This window comes from Dromiciops gliroides, chromosome 3 (genome assembly GCF_019393635.1).
Source record: "Dromiciops gliroides isolate mDroGli1 chromosome 3, mDroGli1.pri, whole genome shotgun sequence".
Lineage (NCBI taxonomy): Eukaryota > Metazoa > Chordata > Mammalia > Microbiotheria > Microbiotheriidae > Dromiciops > Dromiciops gliroides.
This window is the reverse complement of record NC_057863.1, coordinates 303,085,858-303,103,731: the sequence shown is the minus strand read 5'-3', so window position 1 is coordinate 303,103,731 and position 17,874 is coordinate 303,085,858. Positions and strand designations below refer to the sequence as shown.

The following is a 17,874-nucleotide window of genomic DNA, read 5'->3' as shown; positions in this document are numbered from 1 at the left end:
ATAAAACCTATTAAACCTTGCAAAGTTTTTTTATCTTATCTGAGTTTCCCAACAACCCAGTGGCATAGGTAATCCAAGGATTCTTATGTGCATTTTAGATATGAAGAAACTGAGCTTGAGAGAGGCAAAGTGATTTGTCTATGATAACACAGCCCATTAAGCACCAAAAGGAGGATGTGTACCCCAGTCTTCCTGATTCTAAATTCTGCATCTTCTCTATGTTAATACACTGCCTCCCAAATGCTAACCATGACATTTAGCATCAGCTCATTTAAAGCACTAAGAGGGATCACAGAAAGATATTCTAAATAAAGGAGCTCAGGTTTTTCTAATGCTTCACAATCAGCTCATAAACAAAATCTTCATGCTTTCGTTTAAAAAAACCCTATTTCCAGATATTCTATAATACAGAAGATGAATAACAGTATTAGAGTAAAAAAAAATCTAAATCAGTGTGTCCATTTTTTTAACCTAAACATCTGAATCCCCATGTCATAAACAACCCTGAATAAAGAAGTCTTTCATGAGTTTAAGCCAAGATGGGAGAATTTTGTTCCCTCTACACTAAGAGAGAACATTCTACATTAGTAGTGTTGATTTCAGGAGAATGGCTTGGATATCAGAGAACTTGGGTTGAGTTTCCTGTTCAACTCTTTACTATATGACTTTAAGCATGTCATTTACTTTTTTAAAAAATTAACTTCAGTGTCACCTAGCTGCCCCATGATGACATCTTTAAAATAAAGTTAAGGGGCAAGAGGAGTGCACTAGAAGAAAGGGAAAGGGAGAGGTGGAATGGGGTAAAGTAGCTCATATAAAAGAAACAAGAAAAAGCTTATGGAGTGGAGGGGAAGATAGGGAAGGAGCAGGGGAGTGAGTGAGCCTTACTCTCATCAGAATTGGTTCAAAAATGGAAAAACATACACACTCAAGTGGTATAGTACTATATGTTGCCCTGTGGGAAAGTGGGACGGGAATAAGGGGGGAGAGGTGAAGGAAGGGAGAACAGACTGGGAGAGGGGGGCAGTAAAAAGCAAAATACTTTTGAGGAGGGATAGGGTGCAAGAAGATAGGAAATAGAGTAAATATCAAGGGGAAGGAGGGCAATACAGTTAGCAATAGTAACTGTGAAAGAAATGATGAGCAGAATGATATCAGAAGGACTTATGAAAAACGCAATCCACCTACAGAGAAGAACTGATGGTATCTGAATACAGATTGAAGTATAATTTTTTTCTGCTAGTTCCTCTTTCTAAAGTTATTTTGTCTGTTTTCTTTCACAACCTAATGTGGAGATGTTTTGCATGAGTGCACAAGTATAACTTATATTGAATTGCTTGATTTCTTAGGGAGGGGTGAGGAAGGAGGAAGGAAGAAAATTTGGAACACAGAGTTTTTAAAAAATCAGTGTGAAAAATGTGGTTTTTTTACATGCAGCTTGGGGAAAATTCTAAATAAATAAATATTTTTTAAAATTTTAAATTAACTTCATTTTTCTATAAAAGGATGATAATTTTAAAAGGATGATAATTTTATTTGCCCTGTTTATCTCACAAGGTTACTCTGAGGAGCAAGTAAAAAATCACACATTTTCTTTCATGAAAATAGCAAGCACTGTTCCAAAATAAAAATTTTATTTGATCACTGGAATTTTGTTTTGGAAGGCTCCTTTTTGTGTATGCCCGGGAGCCCTGGAAAGGGAAAGATCTGTCTGAATAACATTTATTTTCATCAAGACACTTGAAACTAACCAACTACACAGGAACTGCTTCTAAAGTCATTCAATCATCTAACAGGTCCTTACGATATGTCTATGTGTATAAGGTTATGTGCTAAGAATTGAGAGGGGTAAAAAAAAAAAAAAGATGAAATCATGTCTTGCTATGAGCAGGAGACAAGTATAGAAATAATTAGAATGCAAGGCAGTATGTCATAAGTTCCCTAAGAGACAGACAAAACACTATGGAAGTTCAGAGGAATAGAGATTGCTTTCTAGGCAGATGTGGAATCAGGGATATATTTAGGAAAGAATTCTTGGATGACAGAGCAAGTAAATTATTCCTTGAAGGAAAGAAAACTTTTGACAGGCCAAGATGCTGGAATGAGAACTCTATGAGTAAAGAATATGGCAGCAGGAAAACAAAGGACAAATTCAGGAAGGTTGGATATGCCAATTTTGTTGAACATAGGGCACAACGTAAGGGAAAAGTAGATTAACTTACAGAGGTAGATATGTTGGGGGCAAATGGTAAAAGGCCTCAGAGTATGAGGGTGGAACAAGAGGTGAGATGTAAAACAAACAGGGCTAGACTTCAAATAGGAAAATTAAAATAAAGCTTCCCCTGTCACATCTGACATCTGTAATGGGATTCCTTTTTCAATTTTGTTTTAAAGTGATGATGATAATGAAGATTTAATAGCCTTATCCTATACCGTGAACATGGCTTTTTGGTTCTTTCTAAAATGTGCATTGTGAGTTGATAGACGCTCATGCTTTAAAACAGAAATTTTCAAAAAGAAAAATGACAGAAACTCCCCCAATTCTCTAAAGTTTCCAATTTCATTTTTCAGGACTAACTCTCCTTCATTGTATTTCTATACTTTAGAACATTCTCTACTGAATCAGTGTAAACCCAGCGGAGTCAGGAACTGCCATGAAATCTACCAGCTACTGTAAACAGTAAGATAGAGAAGTTGGTTTCTCTAGTGGAAAAAGTATTGGATTTGAGGGTCAAAGACCCCGAGTTTAAATTATGGTTCTGTTAATGTGTCCTACTGGGCAATTAACTTAACCTCTAACTCTTGGCAGTTTCCTTATCTGCAAAGTGAGAGGGAGTGGACAAGATAATCATCACTAAGATGTCTCTACCTCTAAATCCTATGATATCAAGATATCACAGCCCTCTCTCACCAGCTGCTACATCCTCCTGCTCTGACTGAAGAGCTTGGGCTTTGGATTACACAATGAAAGAGGAAGTGGTCACAGAAAGTGACTACAACAGCTATAGAAGAAAGGGGTCTTACTCAAGGTCAAAAAGTAAAGGACAACAGAACCATTAATGGTGGCAGTAGGTTTCTCCTTGCTGGGGTTGGTTTGTTGAGTGCGTTCACCCTGACCTGAGTGGTCCTATCTGTGGTTAGATGATGCGGGAGGTTCTTGATAGAATAAGATAGCCAACACCAAAAACATCAGGGAATTGCAGTCTTTTCCCAAATCTGCCAATGCCCTGATATCTAAGTCCAGAGTTCTCCCCAAATTCTAGGGTATCTAAAAACTGTCCCTGATAGATTCATGAATCTAGATCAAATAGACATTCATTTGGTTACTCAGAGGGGGGCAGTGGTGGGGAACTGAATAAACTTAAACCGGGCATTTCCTAAAATTCCTGAGTCAAAGCAGCTTCTCTACTGAGGGAATTCTGGGATGAGGAGACCAGTGGATTTACTTTAGCTTGATAAATGTATTGTTTCATTATGCATTGTGTGCTAGTTATTATGTTTGCCTCAGTTTATAATTAGTTCCATGTTAACAAGTGGATTCATTAGCCAAGCAGGTTTACCTGCTTCTGAGGAAGAGTCAAGTCCATTCTTGTCCCCTGATGAGGGCTCACATATACTGTGAGTTCAAAAAAGACAGATGGTTTGGGCTAAGAGGTTGGGGGTGAAGAATTGATTCTGACTGAACAAAACCACAACTGAGAACTAATTGGTGATGATCCACAGAGACAGGAAGAGCCAAGAGATGGAAGGATGGCAACCTGAATAGCCAAAAAGAATACATCAATCCCTTAACACTTGTGTCCAGGGACTGGGACATATGTAAACTGGCACAGTGAACAAGGAGGTCAGATCCCTATTGCTCCACAGGATCAGGTGAATGGATAGTTGTCAGTTTTTCCTGGTTCTTAAAAATAAAATAAAATAAATTGCATCTTCCTTATCTACTGCTGATGGTCATACATAACTTTACATATACACATGTGCATAGATGTATACATGCATATGTATCTATACATGTGTGAATGGGTGGCTTCATATGTGTATGTGTGTATATATACTGCAAGAGGGAACATGGGTTGCATGCATATATATGTATGTGTGTATGTGTATGTGTATGTGTGCATATCTGTGTGCATGTATATGCCAAAGACTATAAGAGGGGGGGTGGGGTTGGGTATGTAAAATATGTCTAAATCTAGGCCTCTTGCTTCAAGAATGATCTGATAACTGGAATAGGACATGACATACCCTTTGCATATGCAAAGCAAATCATATGTATTTTAGACCAGGTTGGGCATCAGAGTCTAATGCCTGCATTCTGTGTGTGATTCATTTGTAGAGACAATGACCACTTGAGGCTTCTGCTATATCTGGTTTACAAAAACACATTTTGTGGGAAAGAGGAGACAACATATAGAGAAGAAGTTTAAGACATGAATGTGCCTGAGTTCTCAAGGTAGAGAAAAGTCTCCAAACTTTGAAGAAGTATATCATGTCCTGCAGGGAAGCCTGGAGCATTTTTGACTAAGGCCAAATAATCCAATTTGGCTGGGGCATTAAGGAAAAGCAGATTAGTCTAAAAGGAGGTTGCAGGCAGACAGTGGATGGCTTCACAGTGTGAAGCTGGGCAAGAATAGGAAGAGAGTGAAAGTATTCATCACAAATGTGTTGCTCATCAGTTTCCACATGAATGGATGACAGGAAGGAGAGGCTACCCATAAGCAGGCTCATAGAATCATATATCGAGGGTCTGAAATAACCTTAAAGGCCATGAAGTTCAACCCCCTCATTTTACTGATTAGGAAACAGGGGCACACAGAGCTTAAGTGACTTGCCCAGGGTCACTACTAAAAGTCTGAGATGGGACTTGCCAGACCTATTCAGCTCCAAGTCCAGTGCTGTAGCCACTATATCAAAGCTGGTTTGTTGGTTTGTTGGTTTGTTTTGGCTAAGGGGGAGGGGAATATGATAAAACTGAACAACTTTTCTCCTTCTAAGTTGCTTGATGATGAAGAGGAGAACAAATATTCCACCCTACCCTCCACTCCCAGCAGGGGAGTGATCATTTTTCTTTGTTTCTGTCCTTTCTGCAAGAATCAGAAATAAATCTGGAGATGAGTGACAGGAATTTTTTTTTTTTAAATAACAGATCAAGAGCCTGCCACATTGATATCTCCTAGGAACAGAATACGTCTGATATTTAAGGACTTATCAGACTACTTAGAGGTGGAATTCAAACAAAAACCAACTTGAGAACAATTATAAAGACATATAAGAACTGATGAAAGATAATATTATATAAACCGAATACTAAAGTGCTTTGGGGACCTGAGGAGTAAGGTAGGGCTAATCAGGGAAAGTGTAACACTTTTACACAATAGTCATAAATTATTTGGAAGGCCTGAGACACTTCTGCATGAACTGCAAGCAGATTTCTTCTAAATCACATGCTTAGCTAGTTCACTGATTCTGCAAGCCTAAAATATTAGTTCGGAAAGATACTAATTGAGTCTTCTCTTCAGGGTATTGTTCTTTCCAAGGAACTATAGGAATGTGCATCAATCGCAACAAAATGAAGAAAATTCCAGATGTGGATAGCGGGAAGAATCCTCAGGGACACTTCATGAATATTTAGACAATTCTCCTCTTGTTATACAGATTGCAGCAATCTGTTCATGCACACACATTCCAGATGAATTTCATTACTATAAAAGTTTTTTGGGTTTTTTTTTTTGGGGGGGGGGGATAATGCAGGACATCTGAATAAATCCCGATCAGATGAGTTTCACTTTCACTCAGATGTACTAACTCATATTAACAGCTTTTAAATCATAACTCTTTAGTCTGAAAGACTTCTGCACTGCAGCATCCTCAAAAGTCAAGACCCACAGTAGCTTCAATCCTGTGCGTTGCTGATCATTTTTCTTGCATCAGATTTCCAGTTAGTAGGCCTAGGTGAGGTGGTGGTGGTGGTGGTAGCAACATGCTCTGAAGCACCTACATAGTCACCTCCTGTGTCCCTGTGGCTCTAGGGCACAGAAGAACAGTTAGCATTTATCCAGTGCTTTAAGATTTGCAAAGCCCTTTACACATTTATCTCCTGTAATCTTCACATCAACCCCTTGAGGTAGGTGCCATTATTATTCCCATTTTACAGATGAGGAAACTGAGGCTGGGAGCAGCTAAGTGACTCATCCAGGGTCACAAAGCTTTACATGTCTCTGAGCCTGCATTTGAACTCAGGTCTTCCTGATTGCAAGGCCAAAACTCTATCTCCTATGCGACCCACCTGCCTAAAGATAACGATCAAAATATATACCTTTATGATACAAAGTAGTAGTTTATACTTTTCAAAGGGGTATATATCTATTCTTTCGGACAACCTAGTTTGAGAGGGGGTATGTGTATGTGTGTGTGAGCGGTGGGAGTAGAGGGGGAGAAGTAGAATTAGAGGGAGAAGATGGAGGAGGAGAGGGGGAGAGGGACAAAGAGATATGGAACCGTGGTTCTTACATAGCTATGTACAGCAAGGAGAAGCTTTTGGTGGTTTGTGGATCCCTCGTGGAACAAACATACACAGTCAAAATATGACTGAATCTATTAAAAGCCAAGAGAAGGGTGAGAAGGTATAAAGATAGGAGCTGACATAGAGTAGATATCTAATAAACGTTTGTTGATTTAGTTCAAGGGTAAGAATAAAGATTCCTGTTTCTACCCCCAACCCTATATCTCTTGCCCATTCAAGCCTTTCCCTAACAACTTCAAGCTTCATGGTTTTCCTTCTTTCTTGACCTCCCTCACCTCTTACACATATAACCTGGGATCTGGGCATTTGATTATTCTCTAATTCATAGGTTCTGAACCTGGAGTCCAAGGACTCCCAAGGTATCTATGAATTTGGATGGGTTAAAAAAATTATGTCTTTATTTTCCCTAGCCTCTAACTGAAATTAAAACCTTTTCTTTAATTATGAATTTAATTTTTAAAAAACCCACAGCATTATGAGAAGGGGTCAATAGGCTTCAACGGCCAGCCAAAGAATGGATGATAACAGAAAGGTTAAGAACATTTATTCTAATTGTTTCATGTGTATAATAAGACAATAAGTTCCAGAGCAGCTAGGTGGCGCAGTGGATAGAGCACCGGCCCTGGAGTCAGGAGTACCTGAGTTCAAATCCGGCCTCACACACTTGACACTAGCTGTGTGACCCTGGGCAAGTCACTTAACCCCACTTGCCTCACCAAAAAAAAAAAAAAAAAAAAAAGACAATAAGTTCCTACAAGACATTGAAGTTGAAGGATCTCAGCCCAAGTCTCAGAGCTTCTAAAATGGAATCAGACAATGGCAGAACTGGGGAAGAGCCCTCAGAGGTCATCTAGTACAACAACTTCATTTTACAGGTGAGGAAACCGAGCCCCAGAGGAAATGACATATTTTTCACACATGGACAAGCTGCCTTGTCTCCTTCAACCCAATAAAAGCTCCTAGAAGGCACTATTGTCTTTGTATCTCAGTACCTGGCAAAAAAAAAGCCTCTGAATAAATAAATGCTTGTTATTCGATTTGACATGCCTAAATTCACATCACTAATTAGTGGCTAAGACAAATAGACGGTATACAGAGAAAAAGAGCACTGGCTCTGAAGCCAGAGTGCCTGGGCTCAAATCCCAAGTCGGATACCTCTGGGCAAGTAATTTACCTTCTTGGGGCTCAGTCCTTCTCCTCACTCTCTCCTGCCACCCCCAGACACACAAAGTGATCCTCCATGCCAAGGTCATAGGAGACATTTAACAAATTTCAGTTGTTTTTCAGTTGGGTCCCCATTGAGATTTTCTTGGCAGAGATACTGGAGTGGTTTGTTTGCCATTTCCTTCTCCGGCTCATTTTACAGGTGAGGAAACTGAGGCAAACAGGGTTAAGTGACTTGGCCAGGGTCACAGAGCTAGTAAGCCTCTGAGGCCAGATTTGAACTCATGGGTGTGAGTTTATAAGCACTCTTATCTACTGTAACACCTAGCCATCCCATGTAATAAATAGAATTGAATGAAAACCTCCTCACAAGGACTTTTCCATATGCTAAAGGACTGCGTACTTGATGATGCTTCAGGTCCCAGGAGGCCCATATTGAGAGCATAGGGCTCTCTGGCAAAAAAAACTATTGGCCTATGTTTTTCATAAGCCATTTGTTTGCAAGTGTCAAACAATACAAAAGGAAAGGAAAAAGTTGCGTGTGTTTGTGACCCATGCTAAATTATGAGGCCAAGGACTTAGACTTAATGACTTGTTTACTGATAGCAGACTAATGCCCAATATGATCCTTATCCTCTCCTAAAATGCAAAGTACTACACTGAGTAATACCTATTAACCAAGTTTGACTGGCCAAAATATTTGTGATCCCATTTGCTTTAGGTACATATCCACCCAGTCACTCAAGGCTTCAAAGCATCCTTTCCAAGAGTTCTAATTAGGCACAACACTTTAACACTGCATTTTATAATGTTTTATGTAATGAAAGAAAGAGAAGTGCACGAACTCTTAAAACAAATAAATTATTTTTTACTGTATTTTCACATTAAAAACAGTCTCATTTTTTTTTTTAAGTGAGGCAATTGGGGTTAAGTGACTTGCCCAGGGTCACACAACTAGTAAGTGTTAAGTGTCTGAGGCCGGATTTGAACTCAGGTACTCCTGACTCCAGGGCCGGTGCTCTATCCACTGCACCACCTAGCTGCCCAAAACAGTCTCATTTTTAACCTGTGTTCTGACCCATTTTCAAAATCCTTCATGAATCCTCAGGCTTGTGAGACTGAAAATAGGTTTCACAAAGGAGTCATGAGTTACTGCCCAATGCAATGACCAGCTATGACTTCAAAGGATCGATGCCACCCATTGCCTGCTATCTACCTCCTACCAGGTGATGGAAAGACTTATTGGATATGGTAAACAGGTAAATTTGTTTTTGGTTGATTATGATCCTTTGTTTCAAAACCTATGTTTTTCTTTTCACCGGAGGTGGAATTTAGGAGAGAAAGATGGGATTAGAGTTAATATAGACCAAAAAAAAGAAAGAAAAGGTCATTGAAACAATTTCTAAACGTACAGAAGGAAAGAGACAAGTAGGACAGCTTTCAAAGTAATGCTGAATTTATTTCTTTTTTTTCCCCCAAAGCAAGCTGTACATAACAGAGAAGCACGATTTCACATAGTATCCTTTCTATGGTCTATTTTGTAAAAAAAAAGGAAATGTTCATATTGTACATATGGTTGAGTTTAGAATAACAAAAATAATTTTTTAAAAGTCATGATTTAGGGACAGCTAGGTGGCTCAGTGGATAAAGTACTGGCCCTGGATTCAGGAGGACCTGAGTTCAAATGTGGCCTTAGACACTTGATACTTACGACCTGTGTGACCCTGGGCAAGTCACTTAATCCTCATTGCCCTACCCCCCCCAAAAAAGTTATGATTTATAAATATAGGCAGATATGTAGCACTCCTGTAAGAACTTGTAAATTAGCAGGGTCAGAACAATATGCTCCTAGCTCAGTGTTTCTATCTCTGACAAGGAATCTGTTTTGTTTTTTGTTTTTTGGTGAGGCAATTGGGGTTAAGTGACTTGCCCAGGGTCACACAGCTAGTAAGTGTCAAGTGTCTGAGGCCGGATTTGAACTCAGGTACTCCTGACTCCAGGGCCGGTGCTCTATCCACTGCGCCACCTAGCTGCCCAAAACAGTCTCATTTTTAACCTGTGTTCTGACCCATTTTCAAAATCCTTCATGAATCCTCAGGCTTGTGAGACTGAAAATAGGTTTCACAAAGGAGTCATGAGTTACTGCCCAATGCAATGACCAGCTATGACTTCAAAGGATCGATGCCACCCATTGCCTGCTATCTACCTCCTACCAGGTGATGGAAAGACTTATTGGATATGGTAAACAGGTAAATTTGTTTTTGGTTGATTATGATCCTTTGTTTCAAAACCTATGTTTTTCTTTTCACCGGAGGTGGAATTTAGGAGAGAAAGATGGGATTAGAGTTAATATAGACCAAAAAAAGAAAGAAAAGGTCATTGAAACAATTTCTAAACGTACAGAAGGAAAGAGACAAGTAGGACAGCTTTCAAAGTAATGCTGAATTTATTTCTTTTTTTTCCCCCAAAGCAAGCTGTACATAACAGAGAAGCACGATTTCACATAGTATCCTTTCTATGGTCTATTTTGTAAAAAAAAAGGAAATGTTCATATTGTACATATGGTTGAGTTTAGAATAACAAAAATAATTTTTTAAAAGTCATGATTTAGGGACAGCTAGGTGGCTCAGTGGATAAAGTACTGGCCCTGGATTCAGGAGGACCTGAGTTCAAATGTGGCCTTAGACACTTGATACTTACGACCTGTGTGACCCTGGGCAAGTCACTTAATCCTCATTGCCCTACCCCCCCCAAAAAAGTTATGATTTATAAATATAGGCAGATATGTAGCACTCCTGTAAGAACTTGTAAATTAGCAGGGTCAGAACAATATGCTCCTAGCTCAGTGTTTCTATCTCTGACAAGGAATCTGTTTTGTTTTTTGTTTTTTGGTGAGGCAATTGGGGTTAAGTGACTTGCCCAGGGTCACACAGCTAGTAAGTGTCAAGTGTCTGAGGCCGGATTTGAACTCAGGTCCTCCTGAATCCAGGGCCAGTGCTCTATCCACTGCGCCACCTAGCTGCCCCCTCTGACCAGGAATCTGACAGAATGAAAACATAGTTGTTCAAAATGATGCCACCTCAGCTGTACTATATGCATGTGAGGAGGTACAAAGATGAACAAGAGCATCCTCACTCTCAAGAAACTTTTCTAAAAGCTTTTACTCCAAGAATAAGGAGATAGGACAACATCCACAAATAAGTATGATACATGGAAAATATGATATGTGGTATGAGAAATATAAAGTGTCATGGTGAAGATTGGTAAAAAAACCCAACATTCTACTGTGCATGTGTATTGATAGGGCAAGGGAATAAGTAAGGCTTCATTAAAGAGATGGCATTGGAAACAGGCCTTAAAGGTATCAGTAAAATACTATAGGCAGAGATGGCTCTCCAGCTAGCTGTCTCTGTCTCTTATTAATCAGGACCCAGCATAGAGTATTTAACCCAATATGGGCCTGTTATTCTTCCTTGCTTTGTTCTTGATATCCCATTTTAGGAAAGTCAAATTTAGACAAAATAACTATTTAACAGAGACGCTAGAACAATGGCAATATGATCAAGGTAGAGATTAACGCTGAAGACTAAGGCAAGTGGCTCACTGAATTCTTGACTTATATAAAGAGACTGGTCTGGGGGCAAGGTGATAGAATTTTTTTTAAACAAAGATGGCAGGAAAGAACTGAATTTCCCTAAAGGCCTCTGAGGTTGAGATAAATTCTGAATCTAACTTCTGCCCACACATGATGGTTTCCTACAGGCTGAGCTCCACTGAGGTCTTTTGTGGGCTCTTTGTTGTTGTCCCTGTTGTTTACACTTGAAAATGTCATCAGGAAAAGCAATTCTAAGCATTCGAAAAGGTTTAGCAGCTTTAAAGTGTAAAGGGGGTAAATACAGACACTTACTCTTTGTTCTGCTGTCCATTTCTATTTTTGCTGACTCCTGAGTTGCTGCCGTTGGAGGTAACTTCTTCCCAACCGTCTGAAACAAACAAACAAACAAAATGTTATTTAATGACATTTACGCAATAAACCCAGGAGCTGAAACCAGGATTATAAATGAAGTAAAAATAGTGAAAATATTAATTGTAAAAGCACATAATTTTTACATTAAATTTTAGAATTATTGCCTGACATATATCAACTTCTGAATTACAATGATAAATAAATGGGGTAGGATATAAATTTAAAATATATGTATCTCATATTAGTATTGGGGATTATTTAGTCCCTTTCTTCTTTTTTATACTTTATTAATGTTAACTGTCCATCTAAATAAAGCACTTGAGAAGAAATGGGTACAATTTTCGTATTTTAGATTAATTGATGATTAAATTCCCAACTCCCAAATAATTACTTTGATCCCATACTGATATTTGTTTAACCAGAATCGTAATCTTGGCATTATAAAACAGTCATGTCAAATGGAAATAGAAGCAGATGCCTGAAGGTGCGCATTGGAAACCAATTAATCAATAAAAATTCATTAAGCTCCTATTTTGTTCCGTGGGCAGCTAGGTGGCACAGTAGATAGAGCACCAGATCTGGAGTCTGGAAGAACTGAGTTCAAATCTGTCCTCAGACACTTACTAGCTGTGTAACCCTGGGCAACTCATTGAACCCTATTAGCTTCAGTTTCCTAATCTGTTGAATGAGCTGGAGAAGGAAACGGCAACAGTATCTATGCCAAGAAAACCTGAAATGGAGTCAGGAAGAGTAGGACATGGCAAACAACAACAACGACAACAACATTTATGTTCCAGGAACTAAGCTATATTGCATTTTTATTTATTTTGTTAAATATTTCCCAATTACATTTTAATCTGGCTCAGGTTGTACTCCAGGGTTTAAGGGAATCCAAGTGACAAAACTCCCTCTACCAATCTAAACTGGCATCTGTTCATCAACATATCATTTTAGGGAGTTGCCTGAAGCACTGAGAAATTAAGTGATTTGTCTAGCCCTTAGTATCAGAGACTGTCCTTGAATACAGGTCTCTCTGACTGAGGCCTGCTCTCTATCTGCTATGCCTTCGGGTCTCTTCACAACTCCAACTAGTAAATTAAATTAAAATGTGTTGGCTTATTATGAGTTAATTTTCCTTCTTAAATTTAAGGCTAATTTTAGTATCATGAACTCTTTCTGAACCAACCAAAAGGAAAGCTAAATAATATCTTGCTTAGGGATGCTGCTATGAAAACGGGCATTTCTTGGAGCTCATTTTGTTTATAAAAGTGAAGGCAGGGGCAGCTAGGTGGCGCAGTGGATAGAGCACCGACCCTGAAGTCAGGAGGACTTGAGTTCAAATCTGACCTCAGACACTTGACACTTACTAGCTGTGTGACCCTGGGCAAGTCACTTAACCCCAATTGCCTCACCAAAAAAAAAAAAGAAAAGAAAAGAAAAGAAAAGAAAAGAAAAAAAGTGAAGACAGAAAAGGTGAGGGCCTTTCTGTGGCTACCAACTTTTTACCATGATTCTTATTTCATTTCCAACCATACTTTCTATGGATACAAGGGAGATAGTATAATAAAACTCACAGCCTACACCAAAAGCTCAGCCAGCAAGTGATCAATCTTCTCACTGGCTATAGAAAAATCTCTCAGCACAAAGAAAATCCATGAATGAAGGAAGAGAGGAAACAAAATTAATGTGTCACTCATGAAACCAGGACCAGAGGAATTTTCCTTTAAATGATAATGATTTGTAACCCCATTTTAAATCAGAAAAACGTCCTCCTGCTCCAAGGGTAAAAACAGACATTAAATCTGAATAAATCACAGAAAGTAGGTAATTCAAATCCTCAACCTTTCATGAATTTTTAAAAAATACTTTGCCAAATATCCCGTACATTTTACATGATGACATTTTGATTTGGTGCTATGAGACCTTCTGAGTCTGACTTCAGAAAAATGAAACACTCAAAATAATATTCAACCCCTAACTACTACTGGACATTTATACTAAAATTCTAATTCTGGAGTACTGAGAGAAAAAGGACTTTGATCTAAGTTCATCAGAGGGTCAAATCTGGAAGAAGCCTGGCCTTAGGGTCATCTTTTAAAATAATATCCGCAATGGAATCTCTGAAAGTTCCATTTATAGTCCATTTTGTTCTGACAGCAGAAGAAGCTTTCTGTCTCTTTTTTTGTGTGTGACTAAAAAACCCTACATGTTTCTTTTCCAAATCCATAAAGCAGAGCAAAAGCAAGAACATAAATATAACACTAAATGTTACAGCCATTATTTGACCATCAAGGAATGATTTTTTTCCATTATCCTAGAAAGATTTAAATATCCAGTGCTTTGGGATCTTACCTACTGACTGATCTTTTTCGTTTGTTTGTTTGTGAGGCAATGAGGGTTAAGTGACTTGCCCAGGGTCACACAGCTAGTAAGTGTCAAGTGACTGAGGTCAGATTTGAACTCAGGTCCTCCTGAATCCAGAGCTGGTGTTTTATCCACTGTGCCACCTAGCTGCCCCTGCTGACTGATCTTAAAAAAAACATTATCAGCTTATACTTTTTGGGGTGATTATTCTGCAATTTAATTCAGAAATATTTAACAATTATGTATTAAGAATTTCCTATGGTCTGTATCTAAAAGATCAAATAAAATGGAAAAGGATCTATTGATACAAAAATATTGATGGCTGCTCTTTTTGTGTGGCAAAGAATTGGAAATTGAGGGGATACCCATCAATTAGGGAATAGTTGAACAAGTTGTAATATATGATTGTGATGGAATATACTGTGTTATAAGAAATGATGAAGAGCGTGGTTTCAGAAAAAAACTGGGAAGACTAAAATGAACAGAAGCAAAGTAAAGTAAGCAGAACCAGGAGATCATTGTACATGGTAATAACAATATTTTAATGATGCTTAACTGTGAAAGACTTAGCTACTTGGATGAATACAATGATGCAAGACAATTAGGAAGGACTTAGGATGAAAAATGCTGTCAGCCTCCAGAGAAAGAACCGATGAATTCTGAGTACAAATTTAAGTATAATTTTCTCCCTTTATTTTCCTTGGGTTTTTTTTTTTTGCAACATGGCTAATATGAAAATGTTTTGCATGATTTCATATGCATACATGTTATCACATTCTCAGTGAGGGGGGAAGGGTTGGGAGGAGGAGAGATGATTCGGCACTAAAAAAAACAAACCTATAAAAATAAATAAACATTTTTTTAAAAAAAGAATTTACTATAGTTAATGCACTGGTCTGGGGCTGAGTAGATGCAAAGGTAAGATAAATGAGACACTGTTTTGTCCTAGAAGAGCACACCATCTTTTAATAGTTTGTGTTTCTATGGTGACAAAGTGAGCTCCTTTACATTACTGACATCCAAGTTCATTAGTCTGACAGAATAAGGGACCATTACGCTATGTCTACCATGTTCACATACTTCTCCTGAGAAAGACATAAAAGCTCCAGCTTTAATCGGTTGCTTCCCATCCTACTTCACCTTGTATGTGAGGGCACAGCCAGTGAAACCCAAACATCTCCACCTGACATCTTTAATCTCCACCCCTCTAATAGCTCCTTTCCATCTGCCCACAGACATCCTAAGGCTTGCTCCAAAAGAAAAAAGCCTTCCTTTTGCTTCATCCACACACTGTCACATCTCTCCATCTCTTTTTGGCCAAATTTGGGGGGGGGGTGGAAATATGTCTACACCTATTTCCACTTTCTCACCATTTATTTTCTCAACTTTTGGCAAATCTGAAGCCCCTCACTACCTGTTTCCTAAAAGCACTTTCTCAGAAAACCATAAGTGAATTCCTAATTACCAGATTGAATTGTCTTTTCAATTTTTATCCTCAACTTCTGGAGCACCTAACATTGCTGACCAACTTTCCTTGTTTTGGATAATTATTTCTTCCTTGACTTCAGAGACACCAACCACTCCTCTCTCTCTCCCTCTAACCACTTCTCTTCCCCCATCCCTGGCTTTTCATTCACTTCTTAAACCTTTAGGGTGGCTACACCCCTCCCCTGCCTAGATTATGTCCCTGCCTCCTTCTCTTCTCTCCTCTCTAAAAACTTTAATCTGGCATTTTCATTCACCACTAAGGCTTGTAATACAGGTGGCTGCCAAATACCCATCTCTAGCCCTTGCCTGCTCCCACAAGCTTTATTTAGTGTCTACAGTATACCTCTGATTGTGTTTGCTACCAATTTCCCAATGTGAAAATTTAGTTTATTTACCCCCCCAAACCAGCTCTCTGTGATGTCCCCATCGCTGTTCATCCCAACCCCTGTATCTGTCATGTATCCCATCTGTCAGGTTCACAACTTTGTTTTATCTTTGACTCTTCTGGCTTCCTCACAAGTAAAATAAATCAGTATGCTATCCTACCAGTTCTTCTTCAGTAAACTCTCCGGCATTCATCTCCTCCCTCTCTGTTGTCATCATTGCTACCACCCTCATACAAACCTGGACTTGATAGCAGCCTCCTAGAAGGTACTTCCACTCTCCCCCTCACCAACATCATCCTTTACACACCCCAACTAGACACGGTCAGTGTCCATTCATCTGCTCAAAACTCTTAAATAAGAACAACTCATATTTATATGACACAGACAGGTCTACAAAGGGCTGACCTTATAGGTAAGTAGTACAAGGATTATCCTCTCCATTTTTACAAAGAAGGAAATTGAAACTCTGGGAGATGAAATTATGCCTAAGATCACACAACCAGTAAATAGCAGAAATGGGTTTTTTATCCCCAAATCTAATTTTTGGCTATAATTCAAATTTCTCTGCCCAATATTCAATATACTCCAGAGTCTGGGGTCACTCTACATTGGCAACTTTATTTAATCCCTGCCACCCTTGCAGATGTTTCTATGTGCTTCTATGCAGAGTCAAATAGGACCATTCAACATTGGTATAAAATAAATCACCTTCCTTTCCCACCACATTTGTTGAACAATTAGTGTCTGAAACACTGTTTAGGTTACAGCAGAGATCAGTGATGACAGATTCCTTTTAAATGTCCATGTTTTCTGTCTACGGAGGGACAGAGGTGCCCACATACTGTAGAGCTAATGAGTGGCTATCATACTTCTACTTGAATACTTGAATGAGGGAGAACTCACTACCACTGAGGCAATCTATTCTATTTATTCAGCTCACTCTGTTCTCTATGCAGAGAATGACCTTCTCCCCTCAGTCCTCACTTCTTTTGTTGTTTAGCTGTTTGTCCAGTCATGTCCACTTCTACATTATCCACAGGGTTTTCTTGGCCATTTCCTTCTCCAGCTCATTTTGCAGAGGAGGAAACTGAGCCAAACAGGGATAAGTGACTTGCCCAGGGTCACACAGCTAGTAAGTATCTGAGGCTGGATTTGAATTCAGGAAGAGGAGTTTAGGCCTGGCACTCTATCCAGTGCACCACTTAGCTGCCCCTTACGTCTTCAGCAGAACTCAAATGCTACATCCTCTATGGAGCCTTTACCTACTTCCCCCAATCGGTTATGACCTTGCCCTCTCTGGATCTCATAGAACATTTGTTTGCATCTCTTCTGTACCTGGGCATTACTTCAATTATTTGTACATCTGTGTGTGTGTGTGTGTGTGTGTGTGTGTGTGTATGTGTATGTGTATTTAACCTTCCCTTACTAGACTATGAGCTCTAGGAGAGCAAAGATTGCATTTTATCTAAACTTCAGATCTTCCCTAGCACCTAGCCCCACACACACCTTATAAATGTGAGTGATGAAGCTATTACTAATGTGTCAGACCAACAGTTTCTAACAATCATGCGGCAAACATCATTACAGAGAGCTGTGACTTCCACCTCTGGAGTCTTGCATGCCTTCTCCCATTAAAGGGGTCATCATGTTAAAAGATTCAGGGTGGGGCAGCTGGGTGGGACAGTAGATAAGCACTAACCCTGGATTCAGGAGGACCTGAGTTCAAATCCAGCCTCAGACAATTGACACTAACTAGCTGTGTGACCCTGGGCAAGTCACTTAACCCTCACTGCCCAGCAAAAAAAAAAAAAAAAAGATTCAGGGGGGACAGGATTGCTGTCTGCAAGTATGTGGGGTTTTCACGTGGAAGGGACAAAAGCCTTCCTCTGTTTGGCCTCAAAGGACAGAACTAGAAGCAAAGAGGCAAAGTGAGGCTGGAAGTTGGGAAAATCTTCTTTACAGTTAAGAGCTACATCAAT

At 39.2% G+C, this 17,874-nt stretch overlaps 1 protein-coding gene across 7 annotated transcripts in view; it reads right to left on the bottom strand.

Moving 5' to 3' along the window:
- SH3KBP1 (SH3 domain containing kinase binding protein 1) overlaps window positions 1-17,874 on the bottom strand; it is a 463,133-nt gene that overhangs the window by 145,915 nt on the left and 299,344 nt on the right. For all 7 annotated transcript variants that reach the window (XM_043996852.1, XM_043996855.1, XM_043996854.1 and 4 more), the window contains one exon: window positions 11,598-11,673. In XM_043996852.1, coding sequence (XP_043852787.1) covers window positions 11,598-11,673 — 76 coding nt within the window. The remainder of the gene's footprint in view (window positions 1-11,597; window positions 11,674-17,874) is intronic.